Raw genomic sequence first — 22550 nt, 5'->3', positions numbered from 1 at the left:
AAAAAAAAAAAAAAAAAAAAAAAATTCAGGCCAGGAACAGTGGCTCATGCCTGTAATCCTAGCACTTTCAGAGGCTGAGATAGGCGGATCACTTGAGCCCAGGAGTTCGAGACCAGCTTGGGCAACATGGCAAGAGCCCTATCTCTACTAAATTAGCCAGGCCTGGTGGCACACACCTGTAGTTCCAGCTACTGGGGCGGCTGAAGTGGGAGGATCACTTGAACCTGGGAGGTGGAGGTTGCAGTGAGCTGAGATTGCACTGCTACACTCCAGCCTGGGTGACAGAACAAAGCTGTGTTTCAAAAAAAAGGTTTAAACTCAGTTCACTGTGGTTCCAATCAAAAGAAGGGAGAAACTACTTTCCTAAGAAAAATGAATATAACCTATAAAACGTGATCAGTCATAGAAAATAGCCAAGCCTGTATGTGGGAGATGTGGATTAAATCAGTAAAAAGCCTGTCACCAACAATGCACTTAATGGCAGTCTATCAGAAAATCCGTAACAAAGCCGGGAAGCCATGCTCTCGAAGCAGGATTTTATTTCACCATTACTGGACATCTGAAATGGGGAACGCAACAGAGAGCATGCGTGATGAATGTGCCGCTCAGGGGATCAGAGTCAAAGAGTTGCAAGAAAATGAACAACAGATGAAGGACGTGGTTTGCAGCTTGATCTGTTTCTACAGGACAGTGGAAGTGAAAGGTAAGACAGCCCTTGAGACTCAGGATTTTTAATAAACTCTGATTTTTAATAATCATGGAACAATGCCCTGTAATTAGCTGTAATTTACGGAGATATGGAATCTTGAACATAATGTGATGAAAACTAAACCTCAGAGGAAGAGTATAGTAAAAATACAAGTCATAAAATAATATTATTGCTGCAAGGAACTTGTTCCTGTTTGTAGAAATGAATGTAGACCTGTATCACGCTGATATAATGGTGGGAGAGATTTCTGGCCGGTCTGTGGTTCTGAGACTCATCTAGTTTCTTCAGGCTCAGTGCTTCTCCCTCTGGGCACATATATCCCAGAAGGCTACGTGTAGCCAAGACATTCCCAATGTGTCCTACGTGCCCCTGCCTTTAAAAGGTTAGCCAACCAGGTGACCTTCTAAGGCACCTTTTTGGTTTTAGAGATGGGGTCTCACTCTTTTGCCCAGGTTGGACTCGAACTCCTGGGCTCAAGCAATCCTCTTGCCGCAGCCTCCTGGGTAGCTGGGACTAAAGGCACGTGCCACCACACCCAGTTTGAAGTTCGTTTTGGGGCTTGGTAACATACATGTTGGGATCATTCACTCACAGACAATGCTCTATGGAAATTCTACCAAAATGCTTCCTGGAGGAGGAAAGATTCATCTCTTGCCACTTTTCTGGAATGCGTCCATGGACGTCAGAGTGTTCCGGGGTTCTAATTTGTTCACAGTTCTTTTCTTCCAGAATATAAAAGATGTAATACTTTTGGGACCACTAAATTAATAAACTCTGAAATCAACTGCACCAAGACCTCTAGGCTTGTTTTTAATAGACTAAATTTAAATGGCAATTTTAAAAACTGAAAAGCTTTCCTCATATTTCTAGAGTCAACACTGGAGGTTGACAATTAAAGGTGAGACAACAGGAAACCACATGCCCCATCACAGGTACAACCTGTGGCTCTTAGTATTGACCTTCAGTTGATGTGACTGTTAATATATTACAAGACTATGCGGCAGCGCTGTAAACATGTGCCCATCAAAGACCCTTGCTTGGGTAAGAAAGGCATGAAAGGGACTCTCACGACACCTTAATGTCTGGCCAAACACTGGATGCTTCAATTATGAACCTGAGCAGGCACTGCTGAGCCATCTGACAGTGCCCCGGGCACTTACTGTAACAGAGCCCTGTAAAACTGCCTGGCGGCTGGGATCAGAAGCCTCAGCATCCCTTGTTCTCTGTACTTATGGTACCCATGAAGTCAGTTCCAAGCAATTTTTGGATGTCCGTAAGGCTGAGAAAAGAAAGAAAACATAAGAGTGATCAGATCAGCAGTATCTGCAGCATGAGGAATTAGCCTTGTTTTAACTACAAGCTAAAAGAACAATATAAATGGCTGTTTCATTTCCAGCTGAAAAAATCTGACCCTAAGCCATAAATGAGGCACTTGATATCTTTTTGGTTTTGAGTACTAGCCCTAAGAAACACTTTCACATATGATCTGTGAAACCCTGACCCTGACACTCTCACTGATCCACGGCCAAGCGGGTTTAGAAAATGCTGTTCCCTGCGACTGTGACAGTCAGTGTTTGAGGGCGAGTGGCCTATGGCAAACGCAGCACCTGCTCTAATTATGTTTCACTCAGTTTCCCAGTGTCATCTGACCACAAGGGAGCCAGCCCTCATTCTGCAGCATGTGTCCTGGGGAATGCACTCTAGGCACTGGGTGGCCAGGGTGGCCCTAGGTAAAGGAGGGCAGAGGGGACAAGCCAGCAGTGGAGGTGCTTCAGTCATCAGCTTCCTCAGAGCAGGGAAGGCAGCATTTGCTTCTCTGTGCTCCCCACGGTGCTGTGCAGACAGGTCCGGGAACAAAGACACTGAGAGGCAGAGAAACAGATACACACACGGGAGGGAGGGGAGGAAGAGGACACCCACAGGAGGGAGGGAGGGGAGGTGAGGAGGAGGACTGGTCTCTTGTTCATCAGGCTTTGCTGTCTCAACAGTTGAGGCCTAGATCTACTGCTCTGACCCCTCTCAGCAGCTGTGGCCACAGCTCTTCTTAGATTGACCTAAGAGGGTGGACAGGCATGCAGCTTAGTAGGCAAGGCCAGAGCAAAATCACTTCAAGGTTTGAGGCCCAACCAAGGAATGGAACAGCCCCTGTGTCAGGGCTCCCTGCTGGTCAGGGAAGAGAGGAATACAAGAGAAGAGGAACAAGGAATAACCCGGACGGCCGGAGAGCAGACCCCAGCGCGGGGCGATGAGCAGGCCCAGGGGAGCAGGGGCTGGGCAGAGTCTGTCTTGCCGGTGTTGGCCTATATCCTGGCAGACTTCCTACCTTAGGCCGGTAGCCCTGCTCGGCCATAGTCTCCGCCTCCTGCTGCATCAGGGCATCTGAGAGCTGCTCGACCCGCCGGGCCTCCTCCTCTTCCTCCTCCTCCTGCTGGTCTGCTTCCCATGCCTGCAGCCGGCGCTCTGCAACCTGAGTGCCAAGAGCAAAGTCACCACCCCAAGACAAGGCCCACAGGGCAGAGCCCTGCCTCTGATGAGGAAGGTAAGCCTGCGGCCCTACCCAGACTGGAGAATCCAGCTGAGCAACAGCAATGCACGTGCCAAGGAATGCAAGGGAGCATGCAGGACTTGAAAGGCTGTATGCATGGTGTGTACCTCATAGAAAGCTGGAGAGGCTGTATGCGTGGCGTGTACCTCATGGACAGCTGGAGAGGCTATACATATGCGTGGCGTGTACCTCGTGAAAAGCTCGGCCTGTGGCCAGGTGTTTGGAGGACTGTTCTGTCTTATGTATCAGGGACTGAAATGAAGAGAGAACTATGGCCCCCGGTAAGCCAACTGCTTGCAGAAGCAGACAGAGTAAAGAGAACAGACAGCAGTGCCGGCCTCACCCACACGACATGGAGGATGTGGAGGGAAAGAAGCCACAGTCAAGAGGATGAGGACTGCAGCTGGGATGGAAACGGGAGCACTGTGCTCTCAAACGTGCGCAAGCCCTGCCAGGCAGTCCAGGGCCTCTGAACCCTGTCCCATGATGATGCAGAGAACCCGGCAGGCCTGGTGCCTCCCGCCCTCGGGCTCAGCCCTACCTGGGCTTCCAGCTCTTGCTTCCTAGCCGATTTCAGCTTTTCACTCTCCTCTTTCTCGCGACGAGCCGACTCTCTCGCCTCCTCAAGATTTCGAATAAGTTGCTCCCTGTGTTTCAGGGATTCCTCTTGTGCCCGTCGGTTCTGCTCAATCTTCTCTTGTATTTGCTGTTGTCTCCCTGTCAGAACCTAACCTCAGCAGAAAGAAAAGGGCAGCTTTGAGGTTGACCCTAACAGATCCTAGTTCTACAAGCCTTGGACAGGCTGCAGCCACAGCAAGGCCCAGCCTCATCCTTGGGCCTCAGGCCCAGGTACGCAGAGGCAGAGCCAGATGACAGGATTTGCTCTCACAATGTCGGCCACGCTTGCCAGTATACAAGAAACGTTTCCCTCGCACCCCAAGACACACAAAATGTATCCAGACTGTGTACTATGGAGAGACAGCTGAGTGCCAAAGAAATCAAAGGAGATGGGGATGGAGCTCTCTCCCCGGGGGCACAGAAACCTTGCAGCAACAAGGTGAGTCTCCCTCCTATCAGCGGGTTCCAAAAACAAGAGAGCCACAAGCCACACAGATGACCAGAGGTGGCGCTGGGGTGATCCTCTAACCTTTTGAACCTGCTGTGTTTGAGACCTGGCCCCAGAGCCGTGTGACATCTGAACTCCAGCCCAGGCCACAGTCAGGAGCAGAAAACCACCTGACACTCTCAACAGTTAGGCTGCAGGGCTGGGGGGAACAGAAAGTGGCTGCCATCAGGAGGGAAATTTAAATGAGGAAAATCAAAAGGCACTGGAGAATTATTGGTATTTACAAGAGCAAAACATCACCAATCACGACCTGATTTCCTGTGGATTCCAAAATACAGCGTACTACCAGACACAACGTAGAGTTTCTCATTTGAAACCACTTTACAACAGCTTTCAGCCCATGGATAACACTCTCTCTTCTCCTCCCAGATTTCCCTGCGGTTGGGGTATGTCTTCCACGCACAGTGTACACGCTGACCAGGACAGCAGTTATGTCTTCCAGGTCACGGCTGTCGTCTACCCCGAGGGGGGAAACGTGTGGGAAGAGCCTCAGGCACCAAGAGGCTCTCTGCAAGTAGAACAACACAGCACACCCATAAGAGGGAATGGAAAGGCAGCGGGTGACAGAGGACAGTCTGTGATACAGCCCGACATGCTGTTTATAAAGATGTAACAGCATGTCACAACGCTTGAAGCCAAATAGCACAAGACAGTAAGAAATACATGTAGAAAAAATGTCAGGCATAGAAACAGAAGAGCAGACGGAAGATGGGCTACGGCTGCATACAGGATGGGCTCTGGGGGACTTTTTTCCATTTCTACTTTCTGTACTTCTGAATTCTTTTCTACTAAGCTCATATTACTTTTTCAATGATTTTTAAAGCCCACTTAAAATGACCAGAGAAGACTCTGTTCCCAGAGCATCTGGCAGGGTGACTGACCATGGACTTCCAGACACCTGCCCAGGACCCAACAGCCGGTCCACATCGCCGCAGCTGGGATTACCTCGCTCATCAGTCTGTCCCGTGCGCTGCGCTCTCGGGCCCACTCTGCCTCTCTCTTTTCCCACATCTCCTTGGCCTCCTCCCTGGGCAAACACAAAAGGGATGACAGCAGGCTCCTCCCCGCCCTGGCAGGAAGCGAGCTACGGAACAGACAGGGCTGCAGGGCACATGGCTTCTGCAGGACCACACTGCAGATAAACATCCACACGCACTTTGAAAAGATTACAATTAAGGACAGCATCCACGGAAAGTACTGTTGGAAGTTTTTTATTTTTTTATTTTTGAGATGGGTCTTGCTCTGTTGCCCAGGCTAGAGTGCAGTGGTGCGATCTCGGCTCACTGCAACCTCCACCTCCCAGGTTCAATCGATTCTAGTACCTCAGTCTCCTGAGTAGCTGGGATTACAGGCGTGTGCCACCATGTCTGGCCAATTACTGTATTTTTAGTAGAGACGGCGTTTCACCATGTTGGTCAGGCTGGTCTTGAACTCCTGACCTCAAGTGATCTACCTGCTTTGGCCTCCTAAAGTGCTGAGATTAGAAGCGTGAGCCACCGTGCCTGGCCCTGTTGGAAGTATTTTAAGTTACCCTTTTAATACCCCATCTCCTTATAAAAAGGAATTGGGATGACTTACACTGTGGCTATTTAACACAGAGATGAATGAAACCATCAGAACATGGAGAGGAGGAGGGCGCTGCCTGTGCCTGAACCCTGCCACCACATGCCTGTGTCACTGATAGCTCACCCTGGACGGAGTGACCTCTTCAAGTCTCCGGGTCTCACAAGCCACCACTTGGCTGGATGTCAGGACTCAGTAAGATGAGGCCTGTAAAGCACTTGGCACAGTGTCCAGCATGCAGTAAGTGCTCAATGTATGCTACTTATTATTCGATGATTTCAATCTACTAGTTTAGTCTTTAGGACCCAAACTCAGTTTTATAGATGTAAGCAGCATTCAACATCTCTATAAGAACTTCCTTCTGGCTGGGCATAGTGGCTCACGCCTGTAATCCCAGCACTTTGGGAGGCCAACGCTGGCGGATCACAAGGTCAGGAGTTCAAGACCAGCCTGGCCAAGATGGTGAAACCCCATCTCTACTAAAAATACAAAAAGTAGCCGGGTGTGGTGGCGGGCGCCTGTAATCCCAGCTACTCGGGAGGCTGAGGCAGAGATTGCAGTCAGCCGAGATCATGCCACTGCACTCCAGCCTGGGTGACACAGCAAGACTCCATCTCAAAAAAAAAAAAAAAAGAATTTCCTTCTAAACCTCTAAGATTTCAGATGAACACATCGTTACTTTAAACCTTAATGATTTCCACCTCAGATAATACAAGGGAAACACCCCCAGAGGCCAGGTCCATTATGAAGATGTGCTCCTCAGGAATGATGGACAACATACACAGCTATCTCTTCTTCTTCTTTTTTTTTTTTTTTTTTTGGAGACAGAGTCTCGTTCTGTCACCCAGGCTGGAGTGCAGTGGTGTAGTCATGGCTAATCGGAGCCCCAACCTCCTGGGCTCAAGTGATCCTCCCACTTAGCCTCCCGAGTAGTTGGAACTACAGGTATGAACAACCACGCCTGGCCAATTTGTGTATTTTTGGTAGAGCCTGGAGTTTTGTCATGTTGCCCAGGCTGATCTCAAATTCCTAGGCTCAAGCGATCCACCTGCCTCGGCCTCTCAAAGTGCTGGGATTACAGGTGTGAGCCTCCACGCCCAGCCAATAGATATTTCAGTAACAGGTGACCCATGGGGCATTTCAAGGTATCAGAGTTGAGGCCAGGAGCATCCAGCCCAGTCAGCAGCTGCCACTCACCTCAGCAGCATCTGCAGCTCTGCCTCCCGCGCCCGCTCCAGCTGCAGCTGCTCCTCAATGGCCTGCTTCATCCAGGCCACATCGGCCATGACCTGCTCCCGCCTGGCCAGGTGGAGGCGCTGGCTCTCATCCTCCTTCTCGAGGAGGGCCTGCAGGATCCGCCTGTCTGCCTCCTAGAGGAAGCAGAAGGCGGCATGTGGCTGGGCTGGACAGAGCCCTTCTGCAGTGAGAGCCTACAGAGGGGCCTGCCCTCCCTTTCCTTTCTACGTAGACATTCGTGATTCTACACAGTGTTCTCAAGACAGAGATGGGAAGATCCTGGATTATTTCTGGAACAGACCGGGGATAATCACGAGGGGTGGTTCAGACACTGCACAGGCCTAGGAGCTTCTCTCTGGCTAAAGGGAGACCCAGCCACCACCACATGCCCTTGGACACACCTGGTTGCACAACTTTTTGGAATACAACTTGGCAAAAATCCCACTTATAAGAACAAAGACCACAGTGACACAAAAGTGCAAAACACTCGTTGCAGCTTTTAGGTAAGAGGGAAAAACCAGAAACAACCAAAATGCTCCTTGGTGGGGAATTAGCTACTATGTACATCGACATAATTGAAGCATTAAAATAATGCAGGAGGCTGGGCACTGGGGCTCATGCATGCAATCCCAGCAATTTGGGAGGCTGAGGTGGGAGGATCACTTGGGCCTAGGAGTTCAAGACCAGCCTGGGCAATGTAGCAAGACCCCATCTCTACAAAGCATTGTGATGTACACCTATGGTCCCAGCTACTCGAGAGGCTGAGGTGGCAGGATGGCTTGAGCCTGGCAGGTTGAGGCTGCAGTGAGCCGTGATTGCACCACTGCAATCCAGCCTGGACAACAGAGCAAGACCCCATAAAAAACAGCTGCACACCAGGACCAACCGTGCCACTGCGCCCCATGTCCTGCCCTGACCGCAGTGGGCAGGGATGGGAAGGGCAGCTTAGGTCTGTCCCCCTCACTTCAAGGGAGCTCATCAAAGTACTTAGGAATACAAAGGAGCTATCTGAAAAGAACAGGTTCAATCTAAGCATAATGACCTTTTTTTGTTTTTTTGAGACAGAGTCTCACTCTGTTGCCCAGGCTTGAGTGCAGTGGTGCAATCTCGGCTCACTGCAACCTCCACCTCCTGGGTTCAAGCAATTCTCCTGTCTCAGCCCCCCGAGTATCTGGGATTACAGGCGTGCACCACCATGCCTGGCTAGTTTTTGTTGTTGTTGTTCTTGTTTTGAGAGAAGTCTCACTCTTGTCCCCCAGGCTTGAGTGCAACGGCTTGATCTCAGCTTATTGCAACCTCCACCTACCAGGTTCAAATGATTCTTCTGTCTCTGCCTCCCAAGTAGCTGGGATTAAGGCACCTGCCACCACATCCGGCTAATTTTTGTATTTTTTAGTAGAGACAGGGTTACACCACGTTGGCCAGGCTGGTCTCAAACTCCTGACCTCAGGTGATCCGCCCGCCTCGGCCTCCCAAAGTGCTGGGATTACAGGTGTGAGCCACCACACCCGGCCATGCCCAGCTAGTTTTTGTATTTTTAGTAGAGATGGGGTTTCACCATGTCATTCAGGCTGGCCTCAAACTCCTGACCTCAGGTGATCCGCCTGCCTTGGCCTCTCAAAGTGCTGGGATTATAGGCGGGAGCCACCGCACCTGGCCGATCTTTTTAAAAATTAAGAGATTTAGTGTTAATTGAAGATGCTGAGGAATGCAACCTCAATTAGATTTAAATACAAAAACAAAAACCTCCACCTCTCTGTATGTAAATACATCTAGAAAGATGTGAACTAAACAGACACCTCTGGGGATAGACAGAGATTGCAGGTGCTGGTCAAGGGGGTGATCTCTTTGTGTTGTGCTGTTCTTTAAGTAACACAGTTACTGAAAAATAATTTGATGTTTTGATACCTGTATCTATCCATCTATGTATACACAGACACTGGGAAAGGATCCTTACGGTCAAGCTAATTAACATATCCATCACCTCACAGTTGGTTTTCATGGTGACAACACTTAAGATTGGCTCTCTTAGCAAATTTCAAGAATACAATATGGTATCATCAGCTATGATCAACATGATGGACACTACTCCCAGATCTCCCAACCAAGGGATGTATCCTTTGACCAACATCTCCCCTTCCCCCCAACCCCTCACTGTCTTCATTCTTACGAGAATGCACTCGTATACTAAGCAATGGAAGGCCTTTTTTTCAAAAGAGGCTAAGAAAGATGTCAGGCTGTCTCTTCAGACTTACCAGCTCCTCTTGGATCTGCTGTGTGCGTCTGCTGAGTTGAGCGTTATACTGATGTCTCAAGAAACGCCTGAAGGAGAATCAAATGTGGGCTGCCTTCAGTATCTCAGAAAGAATTAAATAGAAGTTAGATAACTGCTGACCAGGCTGTCTCCTTTATGGTTTCAGCAACATGAATGCAAGTCTGAAAAAGCAAGAGGCCCACCCGCCTGGGAAGAGTGGGGGGCCCTTCTGACACACACCCCAGCTCTGCCTTCTGCCGGAAGGTTTCCATCTGCTTTCGCTCTTCCTCCAGCTTCTCTAGCTCCCACCGCTGCTTCAACAGATTCTCCTGCTCCTTCTTTAGTTTGGTCGCCTGTGGTGATGATGAGAGTAAGCTCGACTGAGATCTGAGATCGTGGGAATCAGATCTTCCTTCATTCTCCATCTCCATTTTTCGCAGACACTACACCAACAGAGGCCTGGCCATGCAGGTGGTCACGATCCCCTCCCACCACTCACTTACTCATCCAATCCCCTCTGAGCCATTTCCTGCAAGGGCCTTTCTGAGCCCTGAACTCTAAACTCCCACAGGATCCTGTACCGGTCCACTCTTACTGTAACTTAACAACTGTCCTCCACCTGACACAGCCCCCACCAGGAGGTCAGGACTGTGGGCCTTGGTCAGGCTCTATCTCTAGTTCCCAACCCAGTGCTCAGCACCTAGAATAAGCAGTAGGCACTAAGAATGTAGTTGCTAAATCACGGCCTGGGCAAGGGGAAGCAAGGTCACAGGAGCATGGGCCTCCCTCTTCTAAATAGAAAGATCTAACTCTTTCAAGGAAACTGTGCCATGTTCTCCAAAAACAGCCCCTGGACCAAAAACCCTCAGTTATGCCTCGAGACCCGAAACCTGCTCCCCACGGAGAGCTGGGTGCTAGACCACCCGATTAAACTGTGTCTACTCAGTGCACTGGAAAATCCAGATTCTAAGAAGGTTCTCCAACAGCAGGCCGCTAACCACCTCTAAGAGAACAGCTACTGGCTCCATGTCGTTAATGTTCTGGAATTCAGGCACGCAAATGAGGAGGATGGGAAAGCACACGGCAGATGGGGATGCATGTGAGAGGGAGAACCCGGCTGCTGCCGCCCTTTGCAGAATCTCAGCCCTGCTATGGCCTCTTCTTAGGGCGGCCTCTCAAGTGCCCATCTCATGCTAACGAGCAGCTGTGGAGGAGGTCACGGCTGAGAGGGGCTTGTGCCCACCTCCACCTCCTTCAGCTTCAGCTCCTCCATCTGTTGCAGCAGTGCCTCGGCCTGGAGCTTGTCCTCCAGCTGCCTCCTCTCCTCTTCGGCTTTCATCCGTTCTAGTGCCTCCCTTCGGGCCCTTTCATATTTGTTTTCATACCGTTTGTTCTCTTGCTCTGCGGTGGCTTCTTGCTACAAGGGACCAAATGAACACAGGAGGTCAATATCTGTACCGTAAGCCAACAAAAACCTAGCTTCCTGCCGCCGTTCTGCAGGCCACAGGGCCCAGGCAGATCCTGCCTGAATCCCAAATGACAACGCCCTCAGAGGCCAAGTCAGGGAGGGACTCAATAATGTTGGGTTTCCTCCCCACTCAACAAAACACTTTCTAAAATGAACCAGGCAGCAAAGCGACCAGTGCACAGAGGTGTGGAAGCTTAACCCCAAAGGGGCTACAGTAAGCCAGGGCTGCGAGTTTATGATGCAGATTTCATCAAAAGAGAGACAAAAATGCCCTTAAAGACACATGTTCTAGCTGGACCCTGTGGCCCACGCCTGTAATCCCAGCACTTTGGGAGGCCGAGGTGGGAGAAGCGTTTAAGGCCAGGAGGCCAGACCAGCCTGAGCAACAGAGCAAGACCCCATCTCTACAAAAATTAAAAAATTAGCTGGGCGCAGTGGTGCATATCTGTGGTCCTAGCTACTCGGGAGGCTGAGTTAGGAGGACTGCTTGAGCCCAGCCAGTCGAGGCTGCAGTGAGCTGTGAGTCGCGCCACTGCACACCAGCCTGGGTGACAGAGCAAGACCCTGCCTCCAAAAGAAAAAAATAAGATGCATGCTGTATGTGCCACCTCCCAGCCCTGGTCACCTGGCCTTATTCTGCCCTGGGAATTATCACATAGGATTCTGGTATATGTAAGAGCAAACATTCAGTTTTCACATGTGTCAAGTAAACTAAGAAAAGAGTACACTATACTCCTTAACTGGAGTCACTGATGCTGAAAACGGTAAATGAATGCAAAGACGTGAACAGTCTTGCACAGCAGAATACGCGGCTATTCCCAGAGCCATATACCACACCTGTTTTTTTTCTTCTTTCTGCGTTTCCCAAGAGTTTACGACATGCTTCTGGTGAAGGTCCAGCTCCATCTGAGGATGGAAAGGGGACGATGTGAATTTCCTCACCGGACAGATGGGCACTGTGGGGACAGTGTGCTGCTGCCCTCTGTGCCACCTGCTGGAACGTGGCCATGACTTCCCTTCATGGGGACTCAGTGGCACATGCGTCTAGTAGACAGCGTGGGGTGACTTCAACATGTATAGTGTGAATGCATGTCAATCAGAAGACCAAAGGACCAGGCACTCCTACACCAATCTTTTGAGCTGGTACAAAGTAACAGAGACTTCCCTCCCACTAGCCCTAGGGTTGGGCTGGACGCTGAAATGGAAATACAATTTCAAAGGCCACCTTGGGTTGATCTACTGCATGCCAGGCCCTGGGAGACAGCTGAGTGAGAAGACTCAACCCTGTGCCTGGCTCCCCGAAGTTTCCTCTGCAAAGCAGATGGACTACGTACTCCCTGTATCAAGTGATGCACCAGTAGGTGCAACAAGTTTAGGATTGTTAGAGATTTGAGCGCAGAGAATCTCCTGGATTAGAAAATGGATCACAACATTCAATCCAAATCTTTTGTTTGGGAAACTGTTTATAAAATTAGCTGGATATGGTGGCGCCCACCTGTAGTCTCAGCTACTCGGGAGGCTGAGGTGGGAGGATCACTTGAGCTCAGGTTTGAGACTAGCCTGAGCAACATAGGGAGACCCCATCTCTATAAAAAAGTTTTAAAATAATCTTTCCCAACTTACAGCTGTGAACATAGGCAATTAACTTGAATGTTCTGAATAAACTTTTCTGATTTAACGGCTCTGGATGATTCCACTGAAGCCAACAGGGCTAAGGAGTCCTCCCACAGATTAGTGCAAACTGCACAAAAGCACCAGATGTTCCATTATTTAGTGCCTGGCGATTTCTAAATGTAACTATGAATAACATGAAGGCACCAAATGTATATAAAAACTGTAAGTTGAAAATAAATGAATAACAGTGAGGGATGATCTCCCTGCAGCCAAATCTCCACTGAACAAGGCCCCCAAGCCAAGAGGCCACCCCCTCCCCTGCCAGCCCAGTTCAGGCCTTCACCAACCCCCGGCTGGGCTGTCGCAGCACCCCTCCCTGTCGGCCGGCACATTGCTACCAGAGGAGTCTCTCTGAAATGCAGCTGGGATCCTGTATGCTGCCCCCAGCCCCTTTGGAGGAAGGTCACACAAGCTCTTCCGATGTCTGGCACCCTCTGCCTCGCCAGCGTCATTTCTTGGGGTTCTCCCTCACTATCTGACATCCTAGCCTCACCCAGACACTTTCAGCTCCCAGGGCTCGCTCTGTTCTCGAGTCTCAAGCCTGGTTCTCACAGTCACATCAACCTAGAACATCCTTTCCTCACCTCTACACACATACATCCCTTCAAACTCTTCCACCCCAGGAACTCCTCTGGGAAGCCTCCCCAACCCCTCCAGAGTTGAGTGCGCTGGCCCATGCTCATCCTCTCAGGCTGGCCCAGCACCCTGCATCCTGCCCTGTAATGAGCTACCCACTGTCTCCCACGCTGGACACAAGCTAATGAGCAGAAACCATGTCTAATCTCCATGCCCGCACCTGGCAGACCAGGCAGCAGAGGTTCAATCAACATTTGTTCAACAACCGAATGAGCCGCTCAGTGTAGCCTGTGCCAGATCTTCTGCCTGGAGCTCTTTTCAGGTGGCTCAAGGTTCCCTCCTCTGTTTCAACCCAGTACAAGATACGTGTTCAAAAAAAAAAGTGTCTGGAAACATGATTTCATCTACTTAGGTAAATCAATGGAGATCTCTGATTTTCACCTCTCGAAGTTTCGGGTTGTTCTTTTTCCAGTGTTCGTACAAAAGTTGTTCAGCAATCTATCAAGAAAACACAAAATGGAAAGCCTGATGTCATTTTTCAAATCCATTCACATTTTGGATGACACACAGTGGAAGTCAGCTTAGGCTATGAGTGCCTCCCTTCACACCGCCACTGCACCCACTGTTCAAACCCTCATGCTTCACATGCACAGCTCTGAGAACCACACGGCACTACCAAGTGACTCTTGCAATGATGACAAAAGGGGGCCAAAATCTGATGCTACACAGAGGTCCTATCTAGGGGGTCTCAAAATAATACAGCAGGCTGAAAAGCACAGATTAGGGCTCACTGTTTCACATAACTACTTTGGAAGGTAAAATAGACTAGTCCCAGATCTCTGTGGACCCACAGAACTGGAAGAAAGGAAAAGCACTCAGATGTAATGATTGAAGGGGCTAAAGAGACTACAGCTAACTGATCCAAAACCCAGTCCCTGCACAAGGACCTAAGCTCTCTTCCTGCTTGCTCTGGAGTTAACTGGCATCTCATCAGACCGGAGCACCCAGGAATGATCCTACATGTACGACACACTCGGGCTGGGAACACTCCTGCTCCACAGCCTCCTGAAGCCCTCTGGGGAGTTACCAGTTTCCTCTGCTCTTCTCTGGCTGATTTCAGCTTCCCGTGCTGCTCCCGGATTCTTCTTTCCTGCAAGTTCATGCTCAGCCTCAGCTCCTCCAGTTCTCTGGCCAGCAGGTCCTGCTCCTCCTGCATGAGCTGCCTGAGCTTTTCCCTTCGGGCCTCCAGACTCCTCCTCTTCTCCTCCTTCATCTTCTCCCGCTGATAGGCATGCATGCTGGGTGAGAGGGGTCCTGCCTGAATCAATCATGCTACAGCCACAGGCAACGTGCTCTGCTCTGCTGTCGGTAAAAGAGGCTGAGGTAGATGTGTCATGACGACACAGGAATGTGTCCCCAGCCAAAGCAGAGACAGCAGGTCACAGAATAGTATGTGTAAGAGAAAATCTTGTTTTTTGCAAAAAGAAAATGTATAAATGTATAAATAATGTATATATTACCCATCACATAAATCCTACAGCATAGGTCTGCTGTAGCCCCACTTGATTGATGAGGAAACCAAAGCTCATACATTCAGCAAGAGACACGGTCAGGATTTCCATCTAGGTCTGACTTCAAAAGCCTATGCTTTTGGCCTCCATGTTTTTACACGTATTTCTATAAAAGTAGCTTTGTGTGTGTGTATTTAAGCACAAATACCAATGGGAAACAGCATGGAAGGATATGTGCCAGACTGTTAACTGTGGCTGTCTCTGGGGATATGGGGTTACAACCAGGCTTCCAAATTCTATCATATGCTTCTGCATCATTTTATCTTTTTCAATGCCAATGTATGGCTGCACTGATGATCTTTTTTTCCATTTCCAGCTGGAAAAACATCACCATGCAGGTAATTCATACTGCCTGGCAAATCCTATGCTCCCTAAATCCTTAAGGCCTCATCCCCTGACCACCAAGTGGCCCCCACTTCCATCCAGTCGGCAGTTACCGCACAATTACCTCCGCTGGTAGGAGGTTTTAGAGCTCCATTCTGCCTGTTTGGAGCTGCAGATGTCAGACATCCTGAAGTAACGGCTGTTCTGCTCCCACTGCTGCCGAAGCCGGGCCTCCTGCTCTCGCTGTCGTGCTAGCTGCTGATTCAGGCGCTGCTGGCTGCACCAGTAGGACGGCAGCGTCGGGAGCGCCATCTGAGAACAGGAATGGGAGGAAAGTGAGCCACTGCAAATCCCAGGAACCCTCACCAGCTTGGCCTCATCCCTTTAACGAGTGGTCACCACCCCTTGGCTGCACAGTGAAATCAACTGGTGGAACTTTAAAAAACAAAAAAAACAAAAAAACAAAAACCGTGTCTGAGCCCCACTCCAAACTAATTCAATCAAAAAAACTTAGTAGGGCCCAGGCACCAGCATTTTTTAAAATGATCTGCCACTAGTGCTGCAAATTATCAATTTAAATTTGCCGTGGCTCACGCCTGTAATCCCAGCACTTTGGGAGGCCAAGGTGGGCAGATCACGAGGTCAGGAGTTCGAGACCAGCTGCGCCAACATAGTGAAACCCCTGTCTCTACTAAAAATACAAAAAATTAGCCAGGCATGCTGGTGGGCGTTTGTAATCCCAGCTCCTTGGGAGGCTGAGGCAGAAGAGTCACTTGAATCCAGGAGGTGGAGGTTGCAGTGAACCAAGATTGTCCCACTGCACTCCAGCCTAGGCGACAGTGCAAGACTCCATCTCAAAACACAACAAAACAAAACAAATAAACCTTAGCCACACAGTGGCTCATGCCTGTAATCCCAACACTTTGGGTGGCTGAGGCAGGAGGATCACTTGAGGCCGGGAGTTGGAGACCAGCCACATCATGAGACTCATCTCTATAAAAAATCAAAAATTAGCCAGGAGTGGTGGTGCGCCTGTAGTCCCAGCTACTCAGGAGGCTGAGGCAGGAGGATTGCTTGAGCCCAGGAGGTCACGGCTGCAGCGAGCCATGATAGCGCCACTGCACTCAGCCTGGGTGACAGTGAGACTCTGTCTCAAAAAAACAAAAACATCAAAAATTCTGGACTGCATGCACCCAGCTATGGGCCAGCCATCACCAGGGACACAACAGACAGACACAGGGATTGTCCTAAGATTCCTAGACTAGGCACATTGGGGGCATTTATGCTCTGCTTAAACAGAGACAATAATGTAAGGAACACATGTATGTGCCAAGCACTCAATACATATGACTTCTTTTCATTCTTACAATCACCTCGCTATTTGGCAGGTAAGGAAACTTACGTTGAAGAGGTAAAGTTGTTGTACCCGAGCGAGTTAGAGAAACGCCACACTTTGAGACGAAATTAAGAGTCCTTTATTTAGCCAGTGGCCAAGAGACGGCTAATAAATTCTCTCGGCCCGAGGAAGAGGCTTGATTTTCCTTTATACTTTGGTTTAGGAAGGGGAGGGGAGCTCAGATGCAACAATTCTACATAAGTAAAAACATGCAAAAATTAAAAGGACAAATAGTCACAGAGAAACAATGAAAAGACAAACGGTTACAGAGAAACAACAGTTCCAGGTGCAGGGGCTCTAAATCTTTCATAAAATGTTAGATATGGGTGCTCTGCCCGACACAAACTCAAGGTTTTATGGTGTTATCTTTTGAGCAAAATCCTGGGAACTTCGTACATTGCTTGTTTCAGTACCTTATCAGTTAATTGGACTCTTTGATATGTTGAGATTCTGCTTACACAAGTTAACTCCTTGAGGAAAGGGGTGGGTAAGGAGTCCTTCATGTCTTGTAAATGAGGGAGCCAGATGGAGTTCATCCGGCTTTCTCAGCTAAGGGAGAGCTTATTCACGTGGAAACAAGGCTAGGTGATTAAGGGGAAAAAAGAGTCTAAAAGCAAGCTTAGTAAAAACAAGGTTAGGCATTAAAAAACAAGGTTAGTAAAAACAACGTTAGGCATTACAAAGTGATTTGCTCAGGATCACAGAGCCAGGAAGTAAAGGAAATAAACAAGCTGGGTTCCTAATTCATGTCCGTCTGAGACCAGAGCCCAGGCTCTCTCTGCTGCAAGGGGCTACCTGTTGGGACCAACCTGCCCTGGCTCTGGCAGTCCCCGGGGAGGGGCCTAGCCTGATAATAACACTCGGAAGTATGTTGGGCTACCATGGAGGACAGACCTTTCATCTTGCAGATGAAGAAGCTGAGACCTAGAGAGAGGAATTGCCTGAGCAATGTAGGGATACAGCTGGAGCCTTGAAAGCAGAAAGCAGTCTCACTCCAGGCACCAATTCCCCTGACCCAAAAGCTGTCCTCAAGTGCAGGGTCGATGCAGTGCCTGGGTAGGAACGCCTGTTGAATGAGCGAAAAGGCCTGGTGCACGCCAAGAATCTCATTCTGGAGGTCCTCCAGGTTTGGGGGCAAACACTCTGCGTCTTATGGTCCAAATGTAGCCGGCGGGCTGCTAACGTGTGACCTCGGTCTCGAGACCGTGGCAAGCTTCACATACTTTTTTCCCGCTCCCGTAAAGCCGCCAGTGGATCAGTCTTTGCACCAAGAGTCAAAAGTTTAAGATTCCCGTCCCGGATTGGCCACCCACAAGGTGGGCTGCTCCCCGAACACGTCGCATCCCTCTCTCAACCTGAACATGCACGTGCAACAAATGGGGTCACAGCGCGTGGGGAGCGGAGTGAGGACCCCGGAGGCGCCCTGAGCTCGCGCCCGCTGACTGCCGCCCCGGTTCCCGCCCGCGCGGGCCGCCTGCGGGCCCCCGTCCTAACGCCGGATCCGGCCTAGTCCAACCCCCCGACTCACATTTCTCTGAGGCTCGGAGTTTCCGAAGAGTGCCCCGGCCCGACTTCCCGCAGGCACGAAGCGGGCCGGCCAGTCCCCCGGTGTAATTCCCAGACGCGCTACAGCAACGCCGGCAGTTTCCTCCCTGTTTGCGCCGGCAACGAGCCCGACGACGGAGCGTCGCAACGGCCAAGCCTCCTTCAGCGCGTAGAGAGCATGTGTTTTTCTCTGGTGCCCCGTCGTGGCCAGCGGGAGATAAATAGCAAACGTCGCTACTCCTTGAAATAGGGAAGCTTGGAGGCAAAGAATCCGTCCGTGCACTACACGTATTTCAGGATGGTGGTTACCATCACGTGAAGGTGAAGGTGGAAACCAGGGGGAAGAGAATATAAGTCAGTGGTCCTCAAACCTGGCTGCGCGTGAGAATCACCAGATACCAGCCTGGGCAACACAGAGGGACTCCTGTCTCTAAAAAATTTTTTAAACTTAACCGGGCATGGTGGGACTTGTGGTCCCAGCTACTCGGGAGACTGAGGCGGGAGGATCACTTGAGCCCAGGAGATCAAGGCTGCCGTGAGCCATGACTGTGCCACTGCACTCCAGCCTGGGTGACAGAGCCAGACACTGTCTCAAAAAAAAGAAGAAAAAATCCAGATACCTTTAAAAAATCCAGATGCCCAAACCAAACCCCAAATCCCATCTGACAGTATCAGTGTTTTCCAAAATTCCCCAGGTGTGTTCAATGTACAACTTGGGCAGAGGCCTGCTGGCATAAGTAGATGGAAGTTATTGGTAACTTTTTAATTTTTTTGAGACGGAGTCTTGCTCTGTCGCCAGGCTGGAGTGCAGTGGCGTGATCTCGGCTCACTGCAACCTCCGCCTCACGGTTCAAGCGATTACCCTGCCTCAGCCTACCGAGTAGCTGAGACTACAGGCGCACGCCACCACGCCCAGCTAATTTTTTGTATTTTAGTAGAGATGGGGTTTCACCATATTGGTCAGGATGGTCTCGATCTCCTGACCTCGTGATGCGCCTGCCTCAGGCTCCCAAAGTGCTAGGATTACAGGAGTGAGCCACTGCACCCGGCCGATAACTTTCTATTATAGTCTTATATTGGTGGTGAGTTCAAAAGTGTTCATTCTATTAGTATGTTTTATAACTCACGTGTGCTACAAGTATTACATACCAACTATTCCATTAAAAAGAAAATGAAGAAAAATACTTGTTTGTTCTCTTTTCTTTCATTTTCCCATTCTTTCATTTCTTCTTCCCTTCATTTCTCCATTCTTTATTCATCTCTGTTTTTCCTGGATGCAGCATCATGGCCTCAGCTGGGTTGAGTGGCTTACGCCTGTAATCCCAGCACTTTGGGAGGCCGAGGAGGGTGGATCACCTGAGGTCAGGAGTTGAAGACCAGCCTGGCCAACATGATGAAACCCCGTCTCTACTAAAAATACAAAAATTAGCCGGGCATGATGGCAGATGCTTGTACTCCCAGCTACTGGGGAGGCTGAGGCAGGAGAATCGCTTGAACCTGGGAGGCAGAGGTTGCAGTGAGCCAAGATTGCGCTGCTGCACTCCAGCCTGGGTGACAAAGTGAGACTCCATCTCCAAATTAAATAAATATATACATAAATAAATAAATAAAATTAGCAGGCTGTGGTGGTGCACACCTATAGCCCTAGCAACTTGGGAGGCTGAGGTGGGAGGATCACTTGAGCTCAGGACAAGGAGGCTGCAGTGAGCCGTGATCACACCATTGCACTCCAGCCTGAGTGACAGAGCGAGACCCTGTCTCAAAACATGGTCTCTACAATCAGAACGCCCAGGTTTCAAGCTATACCATGCTGGTGTAGTCTTGGGCAGGTCACTTCATCTGTCTGTGCCTCAGCTTCCTAGTCCATGGAATGAGAGTAAAAATAGTGCAACTTTCAGGCTGGGCCTGGTGGCTCATGCCTGTAATCCCAGCTCTTTGGGAGGCCAAGGCTGGCAGATCTCTTGAGGTCAGGAGCTTCAGACCAGCCTGGCCACACGGTGAAACCCCCGTCTCTACTAAAAATATAAAAATTAGCTGGGCTTGGTGGCAGGCACCTGTAGTCCCAGCTACTTGGGAGGCCAAGGCAGGAGAATCGCCTCAACCGAGGAGACGGGGGTTGCAGTGAGCCAAGATCATGCCACTGCACTCTAGCCTGGGCAACAGAGCAAGACTCTGTCTCAAAAAACAAAGCAAAACAAAAAATAGTGCAGCTTTCTAGGGTTGCCCGTGTGAGAATAAATGGAGCATGCCCAGGAGTAGAGCATCCAGTGCATCCCAGGTGAGCCCAAACTTGAGCCTTCCTTCACATCCCCCTTTAGTTGGCACCCGTTTAATCAGGGTCTGTCCCACTGCGTGCATAAGAGTCCTCAAGTTTCCCTCCCATTAATCCCTACCCCCTTGGGCAAATTCATGGCCACTCTTTCATGTTGTGTCCCCAGTGCAGAGGGGTGGCAGCAGCCCACTGCAGTCACTCAGCAGAGATGCCCACCCAACAAAGGAGACCAACACATAAATGTCTGTCGACAGGAACTTCATAAACACATGAATTGGACCAGGCGTGGTGGCTCACACCTGTAATCCTAGTATTTTGGGAGGCTGAGGCAGGTGGATCATTTGAGGTCAGGAGTTCAATACCAGCCTGACCAACGTGGCGAAACCTTGTCTCTACTAAAAATACAAAAATTAGCCAGGTGTGGTGGCATGCGCTTGTAATCCCAGCTCGGGAGGCTGAGGCATGAGAATCACTTGAACCCAGGAGGCAGAGGTTGCAGTGAGCCGAGATCTGACCGCTGAACTCCAGCCTGGGCAACAGAGGGAGTCCCTGTCTCAAAAAAAAAAAAAAAAAAAAAAAAAAGAAAGAAAAGAAAAGAAAAAGAAATATGTGAGTTGGGGCAAGGGAAGGGAGACCTGATCCTGATTTTGTGCCTCTTGGGCAAGGCCTTTCCACTCTCTGGGCCTCAGTTTCCTCATCTGTATAATGACCAGATAAGCTCCACTAGCAGAACTTTAGGGCTTAGGGCTTGACCAGCATGCCGGAGGGCAACCATTCCTAGGTGGCCTGATCCTGGAAGCCTGAAGTCCCCAGATTACAGCCTCCATTCTCTTTTGCTGGCCAGACATCCTCACCGGCCCCCACAGTTCAACTCTGAACCTCTTGATTACACAGCTGCTGGCTGTCGCTATTAAGCAACTTTACAAGTACCTTTTCCTTTGCTCCTCTTGGGCATTCTATGAGATATCTTATTGCCCCCATTTTAGAATTGCTTACACTAAGCCTCAAAAAGGTGGCATGGCTTGCCTGAGGAGCCGCAGCTGATAGGTGGTTGAGCCATGATTTGAAACCAGTTCTGCCTGATCCCGGTGCCTAAGCCCTCTTGCTGCAACACAAGAGCAGGGATCATCGTGTTCCTTGCTGCAGTCCCCATGCTATGCCTTGTATGTGATAAGCACTCTATCTATCTATCTATATATCTATATCTATCTATATATATTTTTGAGACAGAGTCTCACTCTATCACCCAGGCTGATGGAGTGCAGTGGCACGAACTTGGCTCACTGCAGCCTCTGCCTCCCAGGTTCAAGCAATTCTCCTGCCTCAGCCTCTTAAGTAGCTGGGATTACAGGTGCCCGCCACCACGTCCGGCTAATTTTTGTATTTTTTTTTCAGTAGAGTTGGGGTTTTGCCATGTTGCCCAGGCTGGTCTTGAACTCCTGACCTCAGGCATCAACCTCCCAAAGTGCTGGGATTACAGGCATGAACCACCGTGCCCGGCCTCAATCAATATTTGTGTTGAGAATGAAAAAGTGAATGGATCCCCTATTTTGAGTACCTTCTTCTCCTCCAAAGGAAAAAGGAATCTATGGTGTTATGAGAAAGCAAAAAGAAGAAAAGGAACGAGCATTTCTTGAACACCTGCTATGTGCCAGGTGCTTTAAGATATATTATCTCATTTAAGCCTCCCTCCAACCTGGGAGGAGCTTGTTCCTGCCCCCATTTTGCAGATGAGGGCGCTGAGGCTCAGAGAGGTGAATCAACTCTCTTGAAGTCACACAGCAAAGACTATAAAAGCCAGGATTTACAACAAACCTCTGAGACTGTGAATCCCTCTTCAGTGTGTTTTTCTGGGAGCTTGTGGCTTGCAAATGTAGCTCTTAAAAGAGGCCTGCGGCCGGGCACAGTGGCTCACGCCTGTAATGCCAGCACTCTGGGAGGCCAAGGCGGGTGGATCACTTGAGGTCAGGAGTTCAAGACCAGCCTGGGCAACATGGTGAAACCCCATCTCCACCAAAAATACAAAAATTAGCCAGGTGTGGTAGTGCGCGCCTGTAGTCCCAGCTACTCAGGAGACTGAAGCAGGAGAATCACTTGAACCTGGGAGGTAGAGGTTGCAGTGAGCCGAAATCATGCCACTGCACTCTAACCTGGGCAACAGAGTGAGACTCCATCTCAAAAAAAAAGAGGCCTGCAAATGTGAACATACAAAGAATTTGGCAATATGAAATATTCAATGGCAGGTCAATGACTATGGCGTGCAGGGGGCTGAGAGGGAAAGCCCCGGTAGG

General features: G+C 49.7%; 1 protein-coding gene across 10 annotated transcripts; it reads right to left on the bottom strand.

The window, feature by feature from the left end:
- Positions 1–522: 522 nt before the first annotated feature.
- On the bottom strand, positions 523–18820 carry TCHP (trichoplein keratin filament binding). 10 transcript variants are annotated; one of them, XM_055359016.2, is made up of 14 exons: positions 17971–18162; positions 16449–16635; positions 15171–15358; positions 14239–14449; positions 13593–13649; positions 11739–11807; positions 10677–10850; positions 9674–9786; positions 9435–9501; positions 7141–7313; positions 5326–5407; positions 3796–3981; positions 3033–3176; positions 523–1988 (listed from the first exon to the last, which is right to left on the bottom strand). In XM_055359016.2, exons 3-14 carry the CDS (start codon positions 15356–15358, stop codon positions 1956–1958), a joined length of 1497 nt encoding a protein of 498 aa, XP_055214991.1. In that variant the 5' UTR covers positions 16449–16635; positions 17971–18162; the 3' UTR covers positions 523–1955. The 10 variants fall into 10 exon arrangements, with proteins under 10 accessions (XP_055214991.1, XP_055214990.1, XP_055214992.1 ...); XM_055359015.2 differs by having other exon boundaries at positions 523–2571; positions 17971–18111; XM_055359017.2 differs by lacking the exon at positions 17971–18162 and adding an exon at positions 17337–17869.
- Positions 18821–22550: the final 3730 nt, after the last annotated feature.

This window comes from Gorilla gorilla, chromosome 10 (assembly GCF_029281585.2).
Source record: "Gorilla gorilla gorilla isolate KB3781 chromosome 10, NHGRI_mGorGor1-v2.1_pri, whole genome shotgun sequence".
NCBI lineage: Eukaryota > Metazoa > Chordata > Mammalia > Primates > Hominidae > Gorilla > Gorilla gorilla.
This window is presented reverse-complemented; position numbering and strand designations above follow the sequence as displayed.